Source organism: Halichoerus grypus, chromosome 1 (assembly GCF_964656455.1).
Source record: "Halichoerus grypus chromosome 1, mHalGry1.hap1.1, whole genome shotgun sequence".
NCBI classification, from domain to species: domain Eukaryota; kingdom Metazoa; phylum Chordata; class Mammalia; order Carnivora; family Phocidae; genus Halichoerus; species Halichoerus grypus.
The window spans coordinates 67097105-67123855 of record NC_135712.1 but is presented as its reverse complement, the minus strand read 5'-3'; the positions used below and the strand labels follow the sequence as shown (position 1 = coordinate 67123855).

Genomic DNA, 26751 nt, shown 5'->3' with positions numbered 1-26751 from the left:
CCACTGCAACGATGAATATGACATTCTCCTCGCTCAATGTACCTCCACGGACTGGATGGTTACAGCACTGCTCCACAAAACAGTTATTTCTTGCCTGTTTTTCTTCTTCACAATCTCGTCCCTACCATCACTGGGCCAAAGAGCTGGCAAGAAGCTCTGAGAGAAGAGCCCCCCCACCCCAGCCCGCATATGCACCTGTCCCAGGGTGCTGAGGACCCACCTTGTTCACCCATGGGGGTGGGCCCTCCTTTCCCAGGAACTCTGCAGCCCCGGGCTGTCATCCCCTTGCTCGCCTTCCTAGGAACAACCTTCTCCCTCTTGGAAACAAATTACAATCAATTTTCCATTCTCCATGGGAATGGGGAGGTCACTGGCCTAGGAAATTCCTGAGCTACAGGCCTTCCAGCCATTATTGCAGACGCCTTTTACAGCATTCACACATTTCCCTTCCCTGATCCACTGTGGCTGCTTCAGGCTATGAAACCTTCAGGTTGAAGCAGAAGGAAGGCATTCTAGATGCTGGGGGAGCTGAGGCTCCGGCCTTGGCCTCACTGTACCCTCTCAGCTGCTGGGCAAGATACAGGCCCTGTTGGGGGCCTCAATTTCCCCACCTAGATTAGGGGTGATTACTGTTCTAGCTGGTATCTAAGGGCCCCTCCAGTCCTAAGTCCTCCAATTCTGGGAAATCCGTTTGCATTTCCTGATTCGTGCTAACTAGAGAGGAAGGCGCTCAGGCCCACCAGGTTGAGCTGAGGGGCCCTGTGACCCGAGCAGGACGTCGGTGCTGCCCTGATGGTGATGCAGGGTGGGCCCTTCCGTAAGGGCGGGGACCTCGCCTGGCACCAGGGTGTCCCGGCACGAGGAGGCGTCCGACAGGCAAGTGCTCACTGGACTCGCGTCCCAGAGCAGTGCCCGCCTTAGGCTCAGGGAGGAAAGGATGTGGCGGGAGGAGCAAGGTTCCACTCACATGGGGCGTGGAACATGACGAGGACAGAGGAGTGTTCCTTCACAAACTGGTCAAAGTCTTCGTCGGTCAGGTGATAAACGGAGCCGCCCTCATCTGCCCAGGGAGTCTCGGGGACCTGGGGCTGTGGCGGCTGCGGACTGGAAGACCAAAAACAGGCAGAGCTCAGAGCAAGCCCGGGGCTGGGGCAGCCCTTACGAAATCCAGCCCCCTGGCCAGAGCCCCCATGGCTCGCGTGGCCTGCTGCCGGGGCTCACCAGAAACCCCTCAGTGGAGGAGCAGGGGGTGAGCGATCTGGCCCTGCCCACCTCGCCGTCCCCGCAGAGCCCCAGAGGTGCTTAACCGAATGTCTTCTCACAAACGGTGACTTTAGCTACAGCTCCCCAGGCAGCTCAAGAAATCCCCTTCCTCCCAGGAATCTGGGGGTTTGACAGCGTCTCAGGCTCTTTCTAACTTACAGCAAACCGGCAGGAATAAATAGCATCAACAAAGAATGACCTTTGGCGAAGCTCACTGTTGTGTTTAGTAGCTCCCCATGGGCAGGGGCAGAGAGTGGGGAGAGGAAAGACCGGTTGGGGCGGCAGTGGGCGGGGGGCAGGCGTACGCGCAGTGGTTAGGAGGAAAGAGAGGCCGAGTGTCTGAGAAAGACCAAATCTGGGCGGGGGAAGGGGCCTGCCACATGGGTGCTGCAAGGCTGACCAGCGTGGGAGGAGGGTCATGAGGAGGAAGAGTGGGGCCGGGGGCACCCTAACCTTGACAGCATCTACCTATCCTTTCTAGAGACCAGGAACAAAGCTCTCCAGTTCTCCCCGAGGCAGAGAGCTGGATCAGGAGGAGCCGGGCCTGGAGGTCAGTCCAGATGCCCACTCCCCACCTGCTGGCTGAAAACCTCGGGAAGCTGCTGCCTAAGCTCCCGGGAGTCTGCTTCCCCCAGGGATGACGGCACGCTGCTATCTGCGTCACCAGCTGCTCCAGGGGGAGGCTCCAGGGGGAGGCTCGCAGGGGCCCTCTATTGCTCCAGAGCGGAGGACAAGGCTGCCGGTGACATGAGCCCCAGCTGCTTGGCCGCCACAAGCACCTTTGCCAGAGCCCCTTAACTGCCGCTCTGAAAAAACCCTTTAGGATGACAAATGTGAAAAGACAACCATTGTTTCTTGCCTTTGAGAGCCTACAGTAGAAAAAAAGTGTACAGTGCCGGCAGCCAGGGCTAGAAATCATGAGAGAGAATATGGCCGACACAATGGGATCTGCCGCCCCCACCCCATGGAGAGTCAGGGTTCAATGTCACCTTCAGAAGCCCTCCCTGCTGGTGGCCTCAGCAGGGCCCCCTGGGCCCAAGCAGAGGGAAGCAGCGGGAAGAGGGCAAACCATTTCCAGCCCATGTACATCCAATGTCAGATGGTGCTGGTGGCAAAATCATGCTTTGGGATGAGTCATTAGCCAGACAATGGTCCCAGACCAACACCAGGAGACTGAGGCTCCCACACTTGGGCTCCAAACACCACCAATTCCACTTCAGGGAACTTATCTTGCCAGTACAAATGCACACGTGCGAAACTATGTATGTTTGAAGCATTCACCGCAGATGATCTGCCATGCCAAAGACTAGAAACAACCTAGTGTTCATTGGTAGGAAATGGTTACATAAACTGCAGTCCATCCACACAACGGGGGCTGAGCACGATAAGGAAGAACAAAAAAAGCTCTTGATGCACTGACGTGGATAGACCACTGGGACACACAGAACAGGCCACAATGTACTAATTTTTGCATAAAGGAAGGAGAGATAAAAAATAGTAATCCATATGTGCTTGCATCTGCATAAAGAAACTAATCAAAGTTGTTGCCTCTAGGGGGTAGGAGGTAGAACAGGATGAAGGAAACCAGTGGGAGCGAGACTTTTCAATGTATAATTTTCAAGTATCTTTTAAAAAATTATTTTAATTAAATGAATGGAATCTATTCAGAAGTTAAAATAACTCTTAAACATCCTATGAGAGCACAGAATGGAGAAGCCACGGCTTAGCTGCAGTACAAGCACAGGAAAGTGCCTGAGAAACTTCTAGTTAAACACAGAGAACACCCTCTAAAACCACTAAAATAACAGAACAAGGCTTAAAAAACATAAGAACCCACAGGAGCAAAAAGAACAGGAAAGACAACGTGAAGAGAGGAAAAGAGGTCAGTGCAATTTTAGAAGCTAGGAAAGCGACTGAGCAAAACAGAGGGCAGAGGCCTGAGGTGCAGGATGAGGACAGGGGCGGGGGGCCCGACAGCCACACCAGGAGCAAAGGTGAAGGCTCTGAAGGACCTCAAGGCACCACCCCTGGAAGCAGGGCCATGGCAGAGGCTGGAAACAGGGCATATACTGAAAGCCTGAGCAGCTAAGGCCCTCAGATCCTGGCCCTCAGACTACCAGCCAGGTGAACACCCCTCTGCCACCCAGCAGACAACTGTTTACTTTCTGGAGAGGATTGAAAAGCTGGGCATAGTGGCACAAGGGCTCACTGCAAAGAGAAGGATTGAGTAGAAGTCTGAAGCCAAACACTATTCCTGACTTAGGCCTTTTACCATCGGGCTCCTTGAAGATCGGGGCTCCCTCTGATCGCTCCTGCACCTACTGCGCAGAACACATCCAGTAAACGCTTTCTGAATGAATAATGGAATGAGAGAAGAATGGTCGAAGGCACTGGAGGTGTTTAACCTGGAGAAGACAAGACGTGGGCAACACAACAGCTATCTTCAAACATTTCAGACTGCATCAGGAAGAGAAACGGACATTTATTTTCTGTGGCTCTGAAGTAGAGAAGCAATGCCAACAAGTGGAAGCTCCAGAGAAGGAAACTTCAGTCACTGGAAGGAAGAACCTTCTATCTACAACAGATGAGAGGGAAAGAGAGCCATGCTGGGAGTCAGAAGAGCTGGGTTTGAGCCCCATTTCTTCCACTTATCAGCTCTAGGGCTTAGGCAACCAATTTGACTTCAAACATCTACTAGACAGTGTATTTGGAGGCCTTTCTTTACCTCTCAGCTATATCTAGACAGATAATGCTCTGGAGTAAGACACTTTATAAATGTATAAAGCACTACCCAAATGTTCCTAGAGATCATTTATGACTGAAATCCAGAAATGGTTCAAACAGGAGTAGGTGACCCTAACATGAGTCAAGGCCTTGTTCTCCGAGGTGTCTGAGTGGGACTCAGGTAACTGCATCTGTTCTAGAGGTAATGCAAACATTACAAGGCAAACTGCTAGAGACAGATTCACTGATGTTTCTATTCCCTTCCAATCCTGCGACTCCAATTTACTGGGCTCTCCAGACTGGGAAGTTCACATAAATCAGACACTTATCTGAGGTTGGTGCCCGTGCCGTAGATAAGATGCAATAAGCATTGCAAGTCAAGAAAACTTTGTGATTGCTCTCAGTTCACTTCTGGTTGAAATAAAAACACACAGGCAGAAACAAGTAAATAGACTACTGTGCATATAACCTCTAGGTGCCAAGCCCAACTCAGCAGCATGAAACCTGCAGAGAGGACTGAGAAACGGAGCCAGTGGGAGCACAAGGGGGCACACCTGCCACGATCAACGCACCTACCCCAGAGTCCTTGCACACTCAGACCCCAAAGTCTCCACCTGGCCTCACCCAGTGCCCAGTGGCCAGCCACTCATGGGGGGAGAGGGGGGCACGAGATCTGGATTCCTCTCTCCTGGGCTTCTGAAAGTCACGCAGAGAGTTAGCAAGGCCGGATCCACGCTCATTCTTCTACACCTGGCCAAACATAAGCCCTGAGCAGCCAACGGGAAGGCCCAGGGAAGAGGTGCCAGGAAGCAGGAAAGGTGGGAACACTGCCAACCACCAGGATGTGGGATAAGATCGGTAAAGACTTTAAACACCTGTCACAGGGAAAAACCACACAAAGAGCTGGGTACACGTGGGGCGGCGGGGGTGGGGGGGGTGGGGGGGGGAGAACTGGAAGGAAATTCACCAAAATATTACAACACATTATCTTTGGGTGGGGAAGAAGGAAGGGCTTTTCCTTTTGTTTAAATATATTTTTAGGTTTTTCTATAATAACATATCTCACTTGAAGAGCCTTGAAATCAAAAAATATTTTTTTAAAAATTAAGCCAGCCGCCAGCACAGCGACATCACTGGCTCTTGCTGGGGTGTGAGATGAGGGGATTCACTGGCGGTCCTTCAGGAGGTGGTCTCACTACCCTTGCTGTGCTGCGGGCTACAGTTATGCCTTCGGAAGAGCTGCTGCCACGAGTGCCCCTGACAGTGATCACCGGTGGTCAGACAGCTGGACAGGGCTGCCCAGGGAGACCCAGATGCTGCGCACCCCCCTCCCTGGAGTCACCCCACCAACCTTCTCAGCCTGCAGACCGGGACTGAACCAGAAACTGCTAACAAGGTTTCCTCCCCACATGCGGTGAGGAGAGGGAGAAAAGGAAAGGTGGGAAAAGAGGGGGGGGCGCCAGCCCGGGGCTGCCTCCAGGTCTCTGTCCAGAGCAGAGTCTAGTGGAGGAGCTGGGGTGGCAGCAGGCAGAGAGGAGGGAGTGGGGGACAGAGTGCCAGGCCCCAGTGGGGAGATAATCACCTGTCTCACAAACTCCACTGACATGCTCCTCTTGTGTAGGGTTAGCAAGCAATTCTCAACACTTCAATAAAAAAACCAAAAACTAAACCTTTTCCTTCCAAAAAGATATGAGTGTATTTTGAAACCAGAAAAGGTTACAGAAGGGGGAGGGAGGCAGACAGATTTTATGCTCTGGTGACAAATGAGATTGCTATTTGTTGAAACCTTCTCCCGAAGCAGAGTAAGATGTGTCTGGCTGGAGGAGAGGACATGCTTATTATCAAATGAAAAAGGAAAACAGGGGCGTGACGGCCCAGGTTAAAACAATGAATACATGAGAATGGGGGGCAGGGGCGGGCAATGAGGGAATCGATGAGAACAGAGATAGGACAATGCTTCCCGAGAAACAAAAGATGCCGTGCACACATGGTGTTACCGTTGGATCTTATCTCCCAGGGACCCACAGAACAGAAGACTGGGAGTTTCAACCTTTAGAATCTGACAGTTTGTTTGTTTGTTTGTTGGGGGGGGTACAAAATTCATCCTCCTTCTCATTCTGAAAATACACATTTTCAACCTCCGTATCTTTGGATAACTAATTCTTTCACCTTGTGCCCCTCAGGTAACGATGTCAATGAATATCCACCGTGCCAGCACCTGGGGAAGGGGTAGGGGGCTCCAAGCAGAACTCCGGGGAGCTGCCAGGGCAAGCCTGGCCATGCTACCCGTCGACTGCAGGAGCCTGGGTAAGCTGCTTATCACTGTGCTCTGCTACCTTATTCATTAAATAAGGCCGAGAATAATGTCTTCCTTTCCGGGCTGTTCTGAGGATTACATGAGAATCCATATAAAGTCTTTAGAATAGGGCCGGCCATGAAGTAGAGCCCAAAAAATGTTAGCTGGTATTATTCCAAGAATGATGCACAAAGAGCCACACAATGGCAGTGACTGGTATGTGCCAAACGGATGACAGGCAGAGCTCAAAGCAAGCAGGGTAAGTGCTCGGCTGGGATGGCTCGAGGAGGCTGCCAGGAGAGGCGGCCTCTCCCCAGCTCCCATGGTGGGGGAGACAGACTCCTCATCCAACACACCCGTCAAGGTCATGCCAGTCACACGCCTAGCACGGTGGGGGGTCCAGATAAGGGATACTCTGGATTACGAGGATCTAATCACATTACAAACAGGGATCACAAGGTTGCCATGAAACAGCATCTGTGGGGAGTGCACGTGAATGGTAAAGCACTCTGCAAATCTAAGGTTATCAGAGTATTTCTTAGGAGCTTCACAGCACCTCATACACTGTTGTATTTGAAGTAAGTGTTCAACTGACAATCCAATTTTCAGTAAGACCTGCAGTGAAGCCTCTCTCAAAACTGACATCCTAGATGAGAAATACCCCTATCCATCAGATAGATAGTAAGGGGAAGAGAACTATTTGAAAGGCAGTCACCATGACCAGAGTCATACCAAATCCTCCCGATTCTCATATCCTAAACCCACAGAGACCCCATCCTCACCTAGAAGCAACCCAGAAACCACCGTTTGGGCAGCACAACGGGACCTTTCCCTTCCTGGTTCTCTTCCCCGCCCCCAGCCACAGCCCTGAGACCAGGGGCTACCCCGGGGTCTAGCTAAGGCCCCTCCCTCTAGGCGTACACTCCCGAGGCAACCGTCCCACTTACTTCTTCAGCCATTCCACAATGTCCTCAGCTGTGGACCCATAGTTGTCATACGGGAACAGAAATCGTCCTTTCCTGTGAAATGTGGACAGACAACGTGGGCTCAGCCAGGGATGCAAATGCCATCAGGGAGGGGAGTGAGCATCGGAAGGGAAGCAGGGGACTTACTCGAAATAGCAGATGGTGGGGTAGCCTCGCACATTATACTCCTCCTTGATGTTCTCAAATTCCGAGGGGTAGACGTTCATCCCAGCTAGCACCTAGCAGCAAAGGGAGAACAGGCCTATCCACACTTTGCCCCACAGACAGCCCCACCTTGTCTACACACAGCCCATCCATCTGTCCCACCAGAAACAGATGAAGGGGACAGAGCCTCACAGACTGATGTGCATCCCGGGGCAGCGGGGGAGCAAGGCAAACTAACCCAGCTGGGAATGACGGCCCAGAGCTCTGGAAGATGCAGGGTCTGGGCCAGGTGCTGGCCCTCTGTAGAGGGGCTCCTTTTACTTGCCCTGCAGAGGGGAGCCACCCCAGTGTGAAAACAAAGTTCTGAGGGCTGAGAAAGACACCTGGCCTTGCTACCAAGTTCAAACAGGTCCTAGAGTGGGGCTACTGCCACCCAAGTATGCATAATATGCTTTCTCCCTGCCCATGTCAACAAAGGTCGTACTCCTCTCCTAAGTTGCTGAGTCACCATTCAGCCATTCCACAACATCCTTGTGGCCTGCCTCCGTCTGTCCACCTCGGCTTTGTGTGCAACGTTCTCAGAACTCACAGCTCCTATGTGGCCAAGGAGAGAGTGTGGCTCTCATGACAATCCACCTGCCTGCCTCTCTTCCCTCCAGATTGCCAGATCCCTCGCTTCTCTCCTCCTGTTTGTAACCATTACCTACAGCCTGACTGGACCACCTCCGAAGTCTGAACTTGTTCTGGTTGCAGGGGCCCCCATATCCAACACCCCTAAGTGGGAAAGGAGAATTTTAGTAGCTGTGTTACTAAATACTAAGAACAACCCAGAGAGAAAGAAGTCAGAGTGGCCAGACACAGGAAGACTGCTCCTCAAGGAGGGCAGCATGGAGGGGAGAGGAAAGGAAGTTCAAAAAGCCAGGAGCAGTCACAGAAGCAGAGAGAAGAAACCTGGGAAGCCGATTGTGCTGAACAATATATATGGAAACACAGGAAGAGAAAAAGGAAAACAGTAGTCTCAATGGACAACAAACTTGATTCAAAAGACTGCATCCACTTAGGAATCATGTGACCTTGGGCAAGTCACTCACCCTCACTGAGGATCCTTGTGTGGGAGACGTGGGTGATGAAAGTAATCATAGGGCTCTCAAGAGAACTGAAGGAGATGACCCACGTCAGAGGACTCAGCACCAAACTGGTGCTCAATAATCGTCAAGTTCTTGACTTCCTACCAGATCCTCCTGGTGACGGAAGCCACCTGCACTCTGCCAGCCCCATCCTAACGGCATCTAAACATGTCTTTCCAACTGTCTTAGCTATCTAGCACAATGCTTGGCATACAGTGGCACACAATAAATGCTTACTAAATCACTGATTTTCCCCCCCAGCTCATCTGTGGGATGCTGCAAGAAACACGGGGAGAATAAGCCTGAAATAGAACTTACTAGAAGCCCTGGGACCCTCTAAAGGCCATTCTGCTCATTTCCCCAGACTGATTCAGCAGCCTGTTCCAGTAATAATTGTCTATTTTAAAGTTCTTTTTTTATTCTAATTGCTCTCCCTAGTGTCTGCACACATCCACCATGAGATTAATCTTCCACATCCTCCTCTTTCATTACATCACTTCCCTGCACAAAACCTTTCAATTCCACGGAATACGGGCTAGCATCTAACGCCACACTCAAAGACCGTATGGTCCCTAACTCATTTTCGAATTCTTCTTTCTTATAAAACTCTTAATTGTGTACTTCCTAGGGTCTAGGTTTTTTATTCTCCCAGGAATGGGAGAGTCTGAGACCGCTGCGCAGGGAGGAAGTTGGACTGCTTGCCGTCTAAGGCACCCTGCAGATGGCAATATACCACGGCGGCCAGGAGGCTCAGGCGCGGGCGTCAGGATGTTGCGTTTGGGTCCTCCCTACTCAGTAGATGCATTTCCTTGAACAAGTCAGTTGCCTGTGAGCCTCAGTTTCCTCCTCGGCAGCCACCTCTTGTGATTACTGAGAGATAGTACAGATAAAGCATCTACAACACTCAAAGTATCTACAACTCTCAAAATATGTTAGCCGTTAATGACCACAGTAGCCAAACTATGAAAAGAGCCCAGATGTCCACTGGCAGATGAATGGATAAAGAAGATGTGGTGTATATATATATACAATGGAATATTAGCCATCAAAATAAAGAAATCTTGCCATTTGCAATGACGTGGGTATAATGCTGAGTGAAATAAGTCAATCAGAGAAAGACAATTATCATATGATCTCACTCATATGTGGAATTTAAGAAACAAAACAGGATCATAGGGGAAGGGAGGGAAAAATAAAACAATACGAAATCAGAGAGGGAGACAAACCATAAGAGACTCTTAACTCTAGGAAACAAACTGAGGGTTGTTGGAGAGGAGGTTGGGGGGGAAGGGGTAACTGGGTGATGGACATTAAGGAGGGCACGTGATGTAATGAGCACTGGGTGTTGTATGCAACTAATGAATCACTGAATTCTACCGCTGAAACTAATAATACAGTATATGTTAATGAATTGAATTTAAATTACAAAAATAAATTAAAAAATATGTTAGCCGTTTTCATTAATACTACTAAGAAGCTCTGCAATTCTGCCCAAATTTCCAGAATACATGCCGTGTTCCCCTGGCCCTTACTTTGTGTCTTCTAGTCCTTTTGCTTAGGATGCCCACTCCCCATCTCACAATTTCTACCTAAGATTTATTCATCCTTTAAGGCAAACTGAATCCCACCTTCCTATTGCAGCCTTTCCAAACCATCTTTGCTTGTGATGAACTTTTAGTTCTCAGGGTTTCTGTAGTACTCTTGTGCCTCTTGGGGGCATTTATTAATGAGATAAATATTTTTTTAAACTCTTTTATTTTAAAGATTTTATTTATTTATTGAGAGAGAGCACATAAGCAGGGGGGAGGGGCAGAGGGGGAGGGAGAAGCAGACTCTCTGCTGAGCAGGGAGCCTGGCACGGGGCTTAATCCCAGGACCCCGGTATCATGACCTGAGCCAAAGGCAGACGCTTAACTGACTGAGCCACCCAGGCACCCTGAGATAAATATTTCTTGAACAACTATGTACAAACACTTTTTGGAGTCTGTAAAGCCAAACGAGGCAAAACTGGTTTCAGCCTAAAAGTTAAGGCCACAAGGCCTGACCTGGAGCCACATGTGCTGGTGCCATTTGGTGGTGCGACTCGCTCTGCCTCATGATCCGACAGGAACAAGATGGAAGCTTCACAGAGCTGGTGCTCAAGGGTAGGTAAGAATTCCACAGACATGGAAGTGAGACAAAACAAGATGCAGCCCAAGAAGCAGGGAATATGCTGGTTTAACAGGCCAGTAGGACACAGAAGGGGGCTAGAAGAGAAGGCTGGACCAGTTCACTGAGCTCACTCTGGAAAAGGCTTTAATGCCTAAGCAAGCAGGACTTTATTCAGGGGGTGCTGGAGGGTTTTCCAGCTGCATTTTTTTTTTTTAAGATTTTATTTATTTTATTTGAGAGAGAGACAGAGAGAGCATGAGCAGGGGAGGGGGCAGAGGGAGTGGGAGAAGCAGACGCCCCACTGAGCAGGGCTTGATCCCAGGATCCTGGGATCATGACCTGAGCCAAAGCCAAGAGTTGGACGCTCAACTGACTGAGCCACCCAGACACCCACCCCCCTTTTCTTTTTTTAATATAAACAAGTCAGGCTGTAAGGGGCAAGTCATGGGTCAGGAAGAGAAGTCAGCAGTCTCTCGCAATCACCCTGTGTGGGCTACCCAGGGCCTGACCCAGGATGGTGGGCAGAGAGAGGACAGTGGGTCGTGTGCATGTGGCCACACTTTTTCCCCAGTTACGGAGCTGGGAAAGGATGAGAACTTTCTAAAGGTGCTTTCCTAAGAAACAGAACAAAACGTACCCCAAGCAAGAAAACACAGAAGCAAGGAAATGAATGATTTCACACAACACAGATGCCTTAGGCCAAGGTAACTAATACCTAGCCAAAGCTGGGCTTGAGCAGCCAGGCGGTCCAGGCACCCAGACGACCCCACTGAGTCTTCTGTAATGTTGTCTAGGGAACTGGAAGGGCCACTTTTTATGTTTCTTGACTTGGGCCCAGGCAGAAGAACAGGCACTGTTGTTGTTGTTTTCTTTTTTGGAAGCAGGTACCCTTAAAAGAAGTAATCTTCAGGGCTAATCTTGAGAAAGAGCCTCATGTGAGCCCAAGGCCAAGGAGAAAGACCTTGTCCCACAAACATCCTTCCCACTTTGTCTCTGTCTTTAATAACTGATGCTCTGACTTCCTTTAAAAAGAGGAACATCAGGGCACCTGGGTGGCTCAGTCGGTTGAGGATCCAACTCTTGGTTTTGGATCAAGTCATGATCTCAGGGTCGTGGGATCAAGTGTGGAGTCTGCTTGAGATTCTCTCTCCCTATGTCCCTCCCCCCACTTGTGCTTGCATTCTCTCTCTCAAATAACTAAATAAAATCTTAAAAAAAAAAAAAAGAGGAACATCATTTTTTGAGTAAATGCAGAGCTTAAAATAAAACGTCCCCAGGAGTGATAAGCCACACACTCCCTCATTCATTCATCAGCACATATGGGGTACCACTATGAGCTTGGCCCTGTGCTTGTGCTGAAGAACCAGACATGGACCAAACACAGCCCCAGTGCTCAAGAAGCTCACACTACAGTGAGAAAATCATATTATAATTAGTATCAACGGGTGAACAACGGGATGTGGAATAAAAGCAAAGAGGAGCAGACCTGGCCATGCACGGCAGGGATAAGCTCTGTGGGAGCACAGGAGGGGCTGGGAAGAATACTAAGTTCGGCAGGGAGATGTGCCACGGGCTGAGCATCTTCCAGATGTCACACAAGACTGGCCCCAAGACCTCGCCTGCTCTGATGGAGCTGGCCAGGCATTTGTGATCTGACCGGGGCTGGAGCTGTTTGACCTCAACCACACCACAGAGTCAGGAAGTTGAGTTGAGTTTTCTAAGGGTAAACGAGTGTGGGTAGGGAGAACACTAGGTAATTAAGTCTTTTCTCCAGGCAAAATAATCGTGAAATATGCTATCTACTGAGGCCCCAAAATGCAAAGTGAAACTTGCCCCAAGTGAAGTATCTGTGCCCCAAGGCCAAACATCTCTCAGCAAGTTGCTAAAAATTCCTTAGTGAGAAACAAGCAGGACCTGAATGAGGTCAAAAGAGAAAGCACCAGTTCTCTGCAACCCAATCTTGCAGGCAGCCCGGCGGGCGGGGCTGTCACCATGCCCAGGTGCTGCCATGTCAACTTTTTAAATTGACTTTGAACTAATCACCAACTTAATTTGATCCATAAATATCATGATTCAGATTTAAGACCTCAGAACTCCCTTCATGGGACTCTGGCCAGCCCCACCGTGATGGCTCTCCTCCCCACAACCTTTCATAAAACGTGTATGGATTTTTCCACGCTCCCTGGAGGAGCCAGCAACTCTTTTTCTGTTGCCGCCAATGGAAACAAAAACAAAATTAAAAAAACCCCTAAATGTCTGTGGCTCAGGGTAAGTGCAAAACTGGACAGACATACGGCGGAGAAGAGACAAGGCTGGTGGGTGGGGGCCGCACAGAGATGACCAGGACCATCAGTGAGGGGTCCTCAGCTTGGTGAGCTCTGACTGCCCGGTCTCCCCACCCCTCCTGCACCATCCCAGTTGCTCTTCCTTCCTGAGGCCCATTTCCTCAGTGGCTCCTCTTCCCCCTCCTGTCCCTGAAAGGTGGGCATCCCCGAGACAACCCTGGCTTCTGTCTGCTTCCCATGCCCACACACTCTGCACACCGTCCCTCAGAGAGTGCCTGCAAGCTCAGGTCTCCAGCTCCCCGCCTGGACTACCTCTTTCTGCTGTCATTTCTATTCTTGTCCCACCACACAGGAACCACAGCCCTGGCAAGCTTGGCAGGAAACTGCCCCCTGAACCCGCTTGTGCTTTGGGCCCACCACTGGTCACCATGCCCCTTTCTTTGCCACTGGACTACCCAGCACCAGGAGCCTCGGCCCACTTTGGAGCCCAGCCCCAGTCATTCTGGAGCCCTGATGGTCTACTGATGGCCCCTGGTCACCCAGCAATACCACCTGTGCTTCTTGCTGGTTTCCTGGCTATTGCGTCACTGGCCTTGGCTGGACAAGCGCCAGATTCTCCTGGTCCCAGCAACCCTGTGGAGTTCTCACCATCCACCAAGGACAGGTCTGGATCACACGTGCAGGGAGCAGGGGCAGCAGTAGGAGGGGAAGTCCTCACAATTTTCAAATCCGCCCTCCCCCACCCTAAGCCCCTCCTCCATCGACTCTCCAGGTGAGCCGGCCAGCCCTGCCAGGCCCGGGGGCCTCACTTACAAAGTGGCCTCGCAGCTGGGTCGCGGCCTTCTGGAAATGTGGCATTATCCTCTTGCACATGCTGCACCCTAATAACGGGCAGGAGAGAAAGCAGACATGGTTATACCAGGTGCCAGACCCCTGCGCCCTGCCCTCCCTCCCCTCAGGCTGACCTCTGGCAGCAAACTTTTACCCAGCCTGCAGAAGGGCAGGACTGCCCCAGGGCCTGGGAACACAGAAAGACCAGGATGCAGAGGCCCTGCCCTCCAAAGAGCTTACAGTCTCAATGGCAGAAAATAGGACACAGCCCAGCAGTCCCTCAATAAACGTGGGACTCACTAAGCAAACACGACAATGGCTGGAGAAGAGCAAAGCAGGGAATAATTTAGGGCTGATCGTGAGTTCACCGGGAATTCCAGGAACCAGAAGAGGCGACAGGAAAGCGCAGCTAAAAGCCTCCCCTCACTGTCCAGTCAGGGGCTACGAATGAACATGAACCAGATGCCATTAGGAAGAAAACTGTCCAACCACAGATACGATGAGCTTTGGGATTTCCACGGCCCTTTTCTTCCAACCACAGGAATAATTAGGCAGTGAGTGGAGATGGGCTGGTGTGAAAGTACCAGCTCAGGCCTCGTGGGAGGAGCGCCAGGCCAGGATCGGCACACCTGAGTGCCTGTCTTCTCGTCATGCACTGCATGGCCCTGGACAGGTCACCTCTCCTCTCTGGCTCATGGCTCCTTCTGGCAAATGAGGAGGGTTGGAGCAGACAACCTCAGGCCCCCTCCAGCTCTGACATCGGACGATTCTATAATGTCTTTGGCTCAACCCTCTATGGGGTTCTGTGGTCTACCATGTGGTCGCACTCTTCTCCCCCTGGGGTGGTGAAGGCCCCCCAAGCCTTGGGGGACACAGGGCCCAGACAGCCAAGCCCCAAAGATCCACTAGTACTTCAGAGTGACCTTGATTTAAAAGCATGCCCCACCCCACATCAGTCAGAGCAGGCCACATTTCGGCGCTGACCCCACAGGGCACATGCACCGGTTTCTTCAGACATAAGGAATTCTGACATGACAAGCTGTTATTCTTTCTGACAGATGCTCTGCTGTAAAAAGGCTTTGAGATGCACCTGAAGGCTGCAGACACCAAAGCTGCCCAGAACCCTGTGTCAGGCTGGGTCTCATCTCAACATGACACAGGGGGACAGGGCCATGCAGCGGCAGGCTCACAAGCTCTAATCCATGTTAGCTAACGCCGTGGCAGACCGACCGCGGGCAGAGTAGTACAGATCAGAGAGGTGCTCTCACCCACCGGGCCACATACAGACTCTGGAGAACTGTGAGCAGGTCCAAGCTATCCCGGGACCACTGGAACCTCCCCAACACCAAGTCTACTGGACCAAATGTGACACAGGCTCTTTTGACATGGAGCTCCCTAAGTGCCCACGGTCCCTCCCTGACATCCCTGCCTGTCAGACAGATGAACACACACACTGGACGCACGGCGGCATATGAAGCGTGGGCTCAGGCTCATGCCATTAGTACAGGCTCAGACTCCGGGAGACTCAGGAGAGTGGGAGCTGTTGCCAGGTCAGCACACAGCACAAGCCCACAGCTTCTGCCTTCAGAAGACACGAGGTACCTCTCTCCAGCAGCCCACACAGCACCATCCCCACAAGTGTCATGAAGAAAGGAATGTGACATCTGTCAGGGTACACTGTTCCCACTGTGGGACTTCACAGAGGCTGGACACAGGGACAACAAGGCCGCCTCAGCCAGGTGCCCATGCCCCAAGCTGGATGTCACACAGTAGAGACAACAGGAGGCCACACAGCAGAGGAAGAAGCTTGGCTCCGAGGAGTAGGAGACCCAGGCCTGCTTCTCCCCTTGACCATTTGCTGCCTCTCTAAGCCTGGCCACGCGGTCTGAGCCTCAGCTTTGCCCTCTGTGGCGTGGAGACAGCACCTGACACTCAGCAGGGCAGGCCCCGGGAACACAAGACCTGAGTGTGTGCCCCCGGGAGGTCTGCAGCCATGGGGGAACCCCTCCACAGCGGACAGAGGCTGTCACTCTCAGGAGGGAAAATGAGTGGGGGTGGGAGGGCACTTGCTTTCACCCACTCTTTACTTGGTGACTTGATGAGGTGGTGGGAGTCGGACACCCTCTGGGCCACGTTCATCAGTCATAAGCTTAATTTATGAACTGTCCCCACAGGGGTGGCATCTCTCGTCCAGCTCCGCCCGCCTGCAGCCTGCAGCAGCCTTACCCACCACGTCCCCCGAACTCCCCGTGGACGGAGACCAGCAGTCCTGGGAGAAGAAGTTAGTGAGGTGAAGAGGTGATGGGAAGAGTAATAGGAAGCTCCGGGCCAAGCCAGTTTCCAATTTAACTTCACCAAAAATAGAGCTGGTACTGTGATCCCTATCTGAATTTATCTTCCAACGGATTCGACTGAGAGGCAGGGGAAGAAATAAGACTGTCACTCTCAACTCCCCAAAGTTAGAGCACTCACCCTTTTACTTTCTCACTAATTCAGTCAACAAACATTTACTGAATAGGCAGTAGGTCCTGAGGAACCAGATTCTTTGTCACAAGTAAAGCCTCCCACTGCCTTCGGGTTCATTCACCCCAAACATGATCAAAGGATCAGAGTCCTAAAAGACTTCCCACTTAGGGAATTGGTGTGTTTCCAGGAATGAGCTGAATTATGAAGCCATGAAGGCTTGAGTGGACAAGTATAATAAAAGCACAAGTTTGTTTTAATAAAAACAACAACAAAAGAGTTCTGGGGTTACCTGGGACCCAGGAGGCCATCCAATCTGACCCCTCCACAAATTTGAACTTAACAGCTCTGAGTTTTCTCCCTCCCTCCCCAACTACTAATTGCTCTGTGATACCAACAAGGGGTCTCACTTCTCCTACCCCAGCTTTCCATTATATAAACACAGTAACTATGCTTGCCTCTCTGCCTGCCGTGGTGAGGGGGGGCACACTGCCACACAGCCCGGGGAGGGGGTGCGGAGAGATGGTTCGCATACTCTAACGCAGACTGCTAGGGAACCACTCTTTGTAAGTGATCAACCAGTGTCATTATACTGAAACCCACACGGCTATACCATGATCCTGCCTTGCAACACGTACTGTATACTGATACACACTCTGTTTTAGTCTCACTTAACCAATGAATTGAGTTCTGAAGGCTTCTAAGACAAACCATAGGAGGCCCTGTCCTCAAGAGGCTGGGCAGGCAGGACAATTCCTGAAGCAACTCACAGCTGGGTAGTTAATAAGATCCCTCCAAGGAGAAACAAAAAGGGGTGAAACCAACCAGTGAACATTAATGAAAAAAAAATGACCCAGGGTTAAAGTGCAGATCATTCTGAGCAGAGCCAGCTCTAACAAGAAGTGGGACACCAGGGTCTCGTTTCTATAGGCAAGCAAGGTGTCTGAGAGGAGACTGGGTTAGAGGGACACCCAGCAATCAACAGGGGCAGGGGAAAGGCTATTGTCATGGTGAATAAACCACAGGCCCAAGTCAGGCAGAACCACCATAACCTCATAGAAGGGCAGCCATCCAGGGAGGCATGATCACTCAGGTGGAAATGGGAGGAGTCTTTGCTCAAAGAACTTCTCAAGAAGGTGGATTCAAGGCAGGCTTTCAAGAGTAAACAGAACTGAAATGAGAAGTTACAACTCACATCACAGAAATAACAAAGGATCGTAAGAGACTAGTATGGATGATTGGTCACCAACAAACTGGACAATTTAGAAGAAATATGTAAATTCCTAGAAACATACAATCTTCTAAGATTAAATCAGTAAGAAACAGAAAACCTAAATAGACCAATTACTAGCAAGGAGATTGAATCAGTAATAAAACACCTGCCAACAGACAAAAGTCCAGGACCAGATGGCTTCACTGATGAATTCTTCCAAACATTCAAAGATTTAATACCTATCCTTCTCAAACTCTTCCAAAAAATTGAAGAGGAGGGGAATACCTCCAAACACATTTTATGAGGCCAAAATTACCCTGATACTAAAACCAGACAAGGATACCATAAAAAGAGAAAATTATAGGCCAATATCCTTGATGAACATAGACATAAAAATCCTCAACAAAATATTAGCAAACCAAATTCAACAATACATTAAAAAGATTATACAACACAATCAAGTGAGATTTATTCTAGGGATGCAAGGATAGCTCAATATCTGCAAATCAACCAACATGATACACCAGGTCAACAAAACGAAGGATAAAAATCATAAGATCATCTCAAGAGCTAAAGAAAACGCACCCAGTAAAATTCAACATCTATTTATGATAAAAACCCTCAACAAAGTGGGTATAGAGATAACATACCTCAACATAATAAAGGCCATATATGACAAACCCACAGCTAACATAATACTTAATAGGAAAAAGCTAAAAGCTTTTCCTCCAAGATCAAGAACAAGACAAGTATGCCCACTCCTGCCACTTTCATTCAACATAGTACTGGAAGTCCTACCCACAGCAATTAGGCAAGAAAAAGAAATGGAAGGCATCCAAATCAGAAAGGAAGAAGTAAAACTGTCAGTATTTACAGATGATATGATACTATATAGAAAACCCTAAAAACACCCAAAAACTGTTAGAACTAATAAGTAAATTCAGTAAAGTCACAGGATACAAAATCAATATACAGAAATCTGTGGCATTTCCATACACTAATAACAAACTATCAGAAAGAGAAATAAAGGAAAAATCACATTTAAAATTGCATCAAAAAGAATAATATATCTAAGAATAAATTTAACCAAGGAGGTAAAAGACCTGTATGTATACTGAAGCCTATAAGATACTGATAAAAGAAATTGAAGATGACACGAATAAAAGATATTCCACACTCATGGATTGGAAGAATTAATATTGTTTAAATGTCCACACTACCTAAAGCAAACTACAGATTCAATGCAATCCCTATCAGAATTCCAATATCATATTTCACAGAACTAGAACAAATAATTCTCAAATTTTTATGAGCTGCAAAAGATCCCAAATAGTCGAAACATAAGAAAGGAAAGAACAAAGCTGTAGGTATCATGCTCCCTGATTTCAAACTATACTACAGAGCCATAATAATCAAAACAATATGGTACTGGCATAAAAGATACACAGATTAATGGAAAAGAATTGAGAGCTCAGAGATAACCCACACATACATAGATAATTAATTTATGAGAAGGAGCCGAGAACATACAACAGAGAAAGAACAGGCCCTTTAATAAATGGTGTTGAGAAAACTGGTCAGCCACATGCAAAAGAATGACACTACTAGGCCACTGTCTTACACCATACACAAAAATTAACTCAAAATGGATTAGAGACTTGAATGTAAGACCTGAAACCATAAAATTCTTAGAAGAAAATGTAGGCAGCAAGCTCCTTGACATGAATCTTAGCTATGTGTTTGTGGCGCAGACACCAAAGGCAAGGAAAACAAAAGCAAAAACAGACAAATGGGACTACTTCAAACTAAAAAGCTTCTGTACACTGAAGGAAACCATCACCAAAATAAAAAGGCAACCTACTGAATGGAAGAAGATATTTGCAAATCATATATCTGATAAAGGGTTAATACCTAAAATATATAAAGATTTCATACAACTCAGCAACAGAAAAACAAACAACCCGATTAAAAAATGGGCAGAGGATCTGCCCAGACATTTCTCCAAAGAAGACATACAGCTGGCCAACAGACATAAGAAAAGATGCTCAACATCACTAATCATCAGGGAAATGCAAATCAAAACCATAATGATATACCACCTCACACCTGTCAGAATGGCTTTTATCAAAAAGATAAGAAATAACAAGTGTTGGCAGAGATGTGGAGAAAAAGGAAGGCTTGTACACTGTTGGTGGGAACGTAAATTGGTGCAGCCACTATGAAAAACAGTATGGAGATCCCTCAAAAAGTTAAGAATAGAACTACCATGTGATTCAGCTGTTTCACTACGGGTATTTATCGGAAGAATACAGAAACATTAATTTGAAAAGATATATGTACCCCCATGTTTATCGCAGCATTATTTACAATAGCCAAGATACGGAAACAACCTACATATCCATCAATGGATGAATGGATGAAGAAATGTGGGACATATATACAACAGAATACTACTCAGCAATAAAGAAGAATGAACTCTTGCCACCTGCAACAACATGGATAGACCTTGAGGGCATTATGCTAAGTGAATAAGTCAGAAGGAGAAAGAAAAAACACATAACTTTACTTCCACGTGGAATCTAAAAAACAAAACAAAAGCAAACTACCAGATACAGAGAACAGTTCAGTGGTTACCAGAGGGGAAAGGGGCTTGGGCGTGGGTGAAGGGAGTCCACTGTGGGGTGATGGATGGTAACTAGCCTTTTGGGGGTGATCACTTTGCTGTATATGCAGAGGTCAAATTATAATTGGTACACCTGAAACTTACATAATAAAAAAAAAAGGAAAAAGAAAATACGCCATACGCCATATGTCTTTTAGGCAGAAATCCAGTCCAGGCAGCGTGATATACAATTGATTTGAGCACCTATGCTGTGTCTTATGTATACTATTGCAATAAACAAACCAGTTCCAAAGTGGAAAAAACAAAACAAAACAAAAAAAACTAAACAGAACCTTGACGCCATAGCCTCTGATACTCATCCAAGCCACGGACAGGCCACAGTACACCCCCGTCCCAGCACGCATGGCCCCAGCCTTTGGGCCGTTGGCTTCCGGAAGGGCATATGCAGTACACAGAGTCATTAGGGGCCTTCCACAGGCTATAACCTGAGGATTTTCGATCGGTGGGTTGGGACGCGTTAGATCACAGGGGTGGCCCAGGCAGAGTATTTGAGGCTTTGCAGGACATACTGTCAACTACTCAACTCTGCTTAGCCTGAAAGCAGCCACAGGCAATGTGTAAACAAATGAACGTGTCTATGTTCCAACAAAAATTAACTTACCAAAAAGGTGGACAGTCCATGGGCCATAGTTTGCGGACACTTTATTAGAGGGTTATGACATAGTAGGAAAAACCAATAACTTCTAAATCAAACAAAATAGAAAAAGAAAATAGTGTGTACTGCATCTGGCAGAGTGGATGGCAAGTAGTAAGGGTAAGTATGGTTTGGTAAAACTTGTTTTGGCTTATTTACTTATTCAACTTATTTATTGTAAGTATACACAAATTACATAATTTTTACCTATATATATGTATATATATAATTTGTGCATACTTATAGCGCTAGGTTGCAATGAAAAATATTTTTACATGAATACTATGAAATACAGTCAAAAACTCTGAAAGTCACTGCTCTGACCCAACCCCTTCTCTTACAGAAACAGAAACTGAGGGGCAGAGAGGTGAAGGATTTGACCAAGGTCACCCAGCTCGCTGATGGCACAGCTGGAGTTAGAACCTAGGCCTTCTGGTTGTCATCTCAATGGTCTTTCTGCTGTTCCTACGGCCTCTCGCCTCATCTAGAGACTGAACCAAAATACGAGGCCCTTTCCTCCCTGGTCCAGATCCCCCCACACCTCGCAGGTGGCCCCGGCAGAGATGTGCAGGAGCCAGGGCTGGGCGAACAGCTGCCCCGGGAGGCCAGCCAGGCTCTGGATGGTGAGCGGCCCCAGCACCTGAGAGAGGACGCTGAGAGGGAGCACGGCTCTGGGGGCGCCTGGCTCCCCCAGGCCCGCAGCTGGGGGGAAAAGGGCTTCAGGCCCCCAGGAGGCAGAGGGCGGGGAATGGGACATGGCGAGATGGCGGGCGGATGTGGAGAGGAGAGCCGTACTGTCGCTGGGTAGAGCTCAGGGTAAAGAGGGCAGAAGGATGCGGATTCTAGTGAGAGAAAAATTGATGCGGACAGCAGGAAGAGAGGAGCCAGGTGAAAAGGCAAAGAGGCACAGAGAGAGAGAGTGGGGTGAGGGACACCCTTCACACTTTCAGAGAGCTGGGGCAAGCTCCCAGTCCCCTGCCTCCCACCCCCCAGCTGCCCCTGCAAGAGTCTAAACAACTAACTCTAGCCCAAAGGAAAAAGGTCACTCACAGGGAGCATAGAACATCATCAGGAGCGGCTTCTCTTCCTTCTTCAGGAGCCGTCTGAAGTCCTGAGGCACAAACAGAGAACATGGCAGGTCACATACACAAGAACATGACAGGGAGGCAACACCTGCTCAGGGGCCCACAGCCTCGGCCGGAGGAGCGTCGGGGGTGGGGGGGGATTCAGAAGTCCCGAGGTCTGACCTGAGATGTGGGGCATGCAGTCAGAGTTACCGCCCATCAGGAGCTGGACGATGGAGACCATCTGTACCATCCCCGCATATTACAGACGGGGAACCTGAGGCCCCTCCCAAGGCCACTTAGTGTGATGAAGTAGTCAGCACCAGGCTACCAGCTTTACCTTCAGCTCTGCCTGAACAATTCAAAGACTGCAAGGAGCTATTCGTGTCCCATGTGGCTCAATGAGGCTGCCCCTTCATGTGATTTATGTAGTGGCTTTGTTTTTTTGGGGGGGAGGTTGTTTTCTTATAGCCCAACTTGGCCAGATGGGGATCTAGCTGCTCGTTACGGTAACACAGGGTTAACCCACACCCGCTCATCTCTTTCCCCAGCCCTGCTGCCACCGTCCATGTGCCCAGGAGTCCACTGTGTGCACAGAAGCATACAGATGAGGCGAGCCCCCAAGCCCCCGGAGGTTACAAGCTAAACAGATCATTTGTATTTGTAAAACCCTTAGAATAGCACCTGGCACATTATTAGGCAATACATAAGTATTTCTTAAATAAATACAATAAATGTAAAAAGACAAATGGTCACAACAGTGCTAATGGAGAGACTTCAGTGTAAGGCAGGGTTGGAGACCCTTCTTCCAACGAGAGTCAACGATGTTCCGGAAAAAGCAGATCTATCAAGGACTGCAGAGAAGCACAATGACAGAGCATGTTTTGATTAAAATAATTTGCTTCTCTAACTGGTTTCCATAGAAGAAAATTAGAGGTTTTTCTCTTTTGAATAATAAAGAAAATAAAAGGAGATTACAAAATGCAGCTTTCTGGCAGCAACAAGGCATTAGGTAAATAGATGAGGGTTCATCCCGCACAATGGAATACTAGTGCATCATTAAAAACGATGAAGAGGCATATTTAACGTCACAATAAGATATGCATGTTACATTAAGTGGGGGGGGGAGCAAGTTACAAAGCAGCATATAAAATGCAACGACACTTTTGTGAGTAAAAATATTTATGTATGCACTATGTCGAAAGCCTGGAAGGCTAGAGAAAATACCAGCAGTGGGTTTCTCTCAAGGGGAAGGGATAGGGTAACTTTTTTTTCTTTTATGCTTAAGCTGTATTTTCCAAATTTTCAACAATGCATATGTATTACTTGTAATTTTTCAGTTAGATAAAAAATATTACAAATATTTTGTAGGAATTCAAAACATTTTATAATAAATTCTGAAAATGTTCACTCTTGTTTAAGTAACTAGAATTATCTAATTCTACTCATTGTAAGGAAGAATTACTAAGATCTTTGACCCTGACAACGGGTAGAAAATGCAAATGCTCTGAAAATGATCTTCTGAAATCCCTGGAGATAAAACCTGGTAAAGATCTGAGATGAAAAGATTTTTTCTGAGCCTCTAACAATTTGGTTTCATACCCTAGGTAGAAACAAATATTACATTCAAAGATGCTTAACTGCCTTCAACAGTGTGGAATTCTAAGCTCACAAATACGAATCGGCAATTCAAACTTGAATTTGGAACTTTTAGTTATCTTACGTAGGGACTTGATCAGCAGAAGGGCAGCTATACCTTAGACTTCTACGGGAGAGAAGACAGCACAAAGTGTAATAAGAGTACTGCCCACAGGTGTGAAAAAAATTTTTCTGCTTGATATTTCTAGTTATAGAAGAATGATCTTTGGAGTTTTAGGACATGAACATCTTAGGGGAGGGAGGTAGCAGGCACTCACTTTCCAGAAAGGCTAGAAATGTGCATTATCACAAAATCTACCCAGGAGCAACAGTGAGTTTAGGCTGCTTGTATTTTCATAACTACAAACCCAGATGTCACTAGCTCCTGACACTTGTCCATCTTCCCTTGCCCCCAACATGCTCTTCATCTTTAAAAAAAAAAAAAAAAAAAAGCATAGAGCCCCCTGTGGGGCCTGAACTCAAGACCCTGAAATCAAGACCTGAGCTGAGATCAAGAGTTGGACACTTAACCAACTGAGCCCCCCAGGTGCCCCTGCTTTTTCTCTTCTGACAATACTGGCACGGTCTATCCCAGAGAAATGTTGATGCCCAGCCCCTTAATTCAAATCGCCACAGACCTACTGGGTTAGCCCACAATGATCACAGACGATCCCTTCTCCAGAAAGTATAAATGGCATCCTTTTCTTTTGGGCTAACAAGCATTAAGGGTCAATGATTTTAAATGAAAAGGGAAGGAAAGGCAGAAGAAGATAAAAAGTACATTTTACATTATCAAGATAAGAACAAACATTCTCCAGCTCATATCACAAAAACAAATGACAAGCATTGGTGAGGATGTAGAGAAAAAGGAACCCTTGTGCACTGCTGGTGGGAATATAAATTGGTGCAGCCGCTATGGAAAGAGTAGGGAGGTTTATCCAAAAATTAAAAATGGAAATTCCATATGATCCAGTAATTCCACTACTGGGTATTTACCCAAAGGATATGAAAACACTAACTTGAAAAGATAAATGCACCCCTATGTTTATTGCAGCATTATTTACAATAGCCAAGACATGGAAGCAACCCAAGTGTCCATCCATAGATGAATGGATAAAGAAGATGAGGTATATATACACAATGGAATATTACTTAGCCCTAAAAAAGAGATCTTACCATTTGCAGCAACATGGATGGAACTAGAGGGTATAATGCTAACTGAAATAAGTCAGTCAGAGAAAGACAAATACCATGTGATTTCACTTATATTTTATGATTTCACTTATATATCTAAAAAAACAAAACAAATGAGCAAAACCAACCAAACAGAAACAGACTGATAAATTCAGAGAATAAACTGGTGGTTGCCAGAGGGAAAGGGGGTAGGGGGTGATGAACTAGGTGAAAGGGATTAAGAGGTATAAACTTCCAGTTATAAAATAAATAAGTCACAGGAATCAAAGTACAGCATAGGGAATACAGTCAATAATACTGTAATAACTTTGATCATGACAGATGGCAACCACTCTTATCATGGTGAGCACTATGGAATATACAGAACTGTCAAATCACTATTATATATCTGAAACTAAAATACCACTGTATGTCAAGAGTATTTCATATTAAAAAAAAAAAGGACGTTCTCCTTCCACCTACAATACAGCACGGCTTGCCTCACAGACCATGGGGAATAGAACAAAGAAGTTCTTGCCCATCCTATGTGCAGCCACGGTCAAGCAAGTAAAGTACCCATGGATAAAGATGCATACTCAGGTCAGGCGGGGCAGGCTTAGAAAGAAGGAGGGTCAGGACTGTATGGAGACTATGATTCAACCACCGTTCTATCCCAAACTCCATCCTAGCCAAATCCAGAATTGAAAGCTTAAGAGAATAAATAATTTGTTCAAATTTACATTACTTAGAATTGTAGAGACCCGACCCAAGTCTCTGGAAATCCAACCCAAACCTCTGAGATTATTCTTAAAGAAAACAAAAAACAAAACCCACTTTTAAAAACACACAGCCAATCCCAGCAACGACTGAGTTACATAAGGAAAGGACGTTTAAATGGATATTCCTATAAGGAAAATCTAAACCCATTAAAATACATTAAATAAGGCGGTGAAGAAGGGAAGAAGCTCTCAGGCAGCCAGCCTGTGATCTCCTGTGGGTTCCATCGTGGAGCTGACAAGAACAAATATTAGGGGCCTGGCAGCCCAGCTCCCTTGGAGGAAAGCACAACTCGTCCCCGAAGACTCCCCTTTCTCATTTCCTTGGACATCTCCCCTAGGGAGCACCTGGTTGTGGGAGGCTTCCAGTGTCTACCAGAATTGATGGGGAATAAATTACCTTTTCACTGTCAATGTGGACAACATCTTTGGCTCCAGGATCTTCCTCCCACAGTGGGGGCCCTTTTGGATCCTTCAGAAAGGCCACTACGGACTGAGGAAAGGAACAGAGAAGGGAAAACTCGTTTTAGCCAGCAAAGAGGGAGGTGGGGAAATCAGGAACCTGCCCCATCTCCCTGCCCGGAGACCCACGCGCCTGTGGAAAGAGTCTGCATGTGGCCGACCGCAAGGGCGGGGGGAGGTGCAATTCCATTGCCCACTGACATCACTGCTGAGGGCCCTAAAAATGCACCCCCACCACCTCCACCAAAATTTTTTAGCCACGTGACACCGGACTCTGGTCAGCTGATCCATACCTCTGTGCTTCTTCATGGACAGAGAAGAGATTTGAGACAATTCATTGGCTTATTTAAACCAGAGACACACTCATGCTTCGGCTAGGTCTCATCTCCTTCAGGAAGCTCTCTGATCAATTTGAATAAAGCTCTCCAGTCCTGTCCAAGGACTCCACATTCATGCACAAAAACTGTCAACTGCACAAGCAGGTAAGCACACCTACTTGTCACCTGCTCAGTACTGTGTGATCTAAACTGGTTTGGGAGTGTGTTAAATCCTGCATCCTCTTTCGGGCTCAGGCAGGGTGCTCATCTCTGTGGCTGCCTGGTTGCTGTACTTCTCTCCCTGAAGAGCCCCCCTTCTAGATGCTCAGGATGAAGATCTGACAAAGACCTCCAGGTTAAAGGGCTTCAGTAGCCTTTGTTGTGTGGACAACTGCCTCAAATCTCACCTCCTCTGTGGAAGACACATGTGGGGCAGGAAACTGGGGTCATGTCCCTCCACTGCCCTCTATCCCTGCCACACTCCACCGGTCCGGGACAGGAGTGGCATTCCCTTCCCTCAG

At 47.8% G+C, this 26751-nt stretch overlaps 1 protein-coding gene across 1 annotated transcript in view; it reads right to left on the bottom strand.

Moving 5' to 3' along the window:
- The window catches only part of PDIA5 (protein disulfide isomerase family A member 5), an 89408-nt gene that overhangs the window by 25331 nt on the left and 37326 nt on the right, over nt 1-26751 (bottom strand). Inside the window, exons 6-11 of the mRNA XM_078066724.1 lie at nt 25852-25944; nt 21851-21911; nt 13790-13857; nt 7396-7487; nt 7231-7302; nt 968-1104 (exon numbers count right to left, since the gene is read on the bottom strand). Of these exons, the coding sequence (XP_077922850.1) occupies nt 968-1104; nt 7231-7302; nt 7396-7487; nt 13790-13857; nt 21851-21911; nt 25852-25944 (523 nt within the window). The remainder of the gene's footprint in view (nt 1-967; nt 1105-7230; nt 7303-7395; nt 7488-13789; nt 13858-21850; nt 21912-25851; nt 25945-26751) is intronic.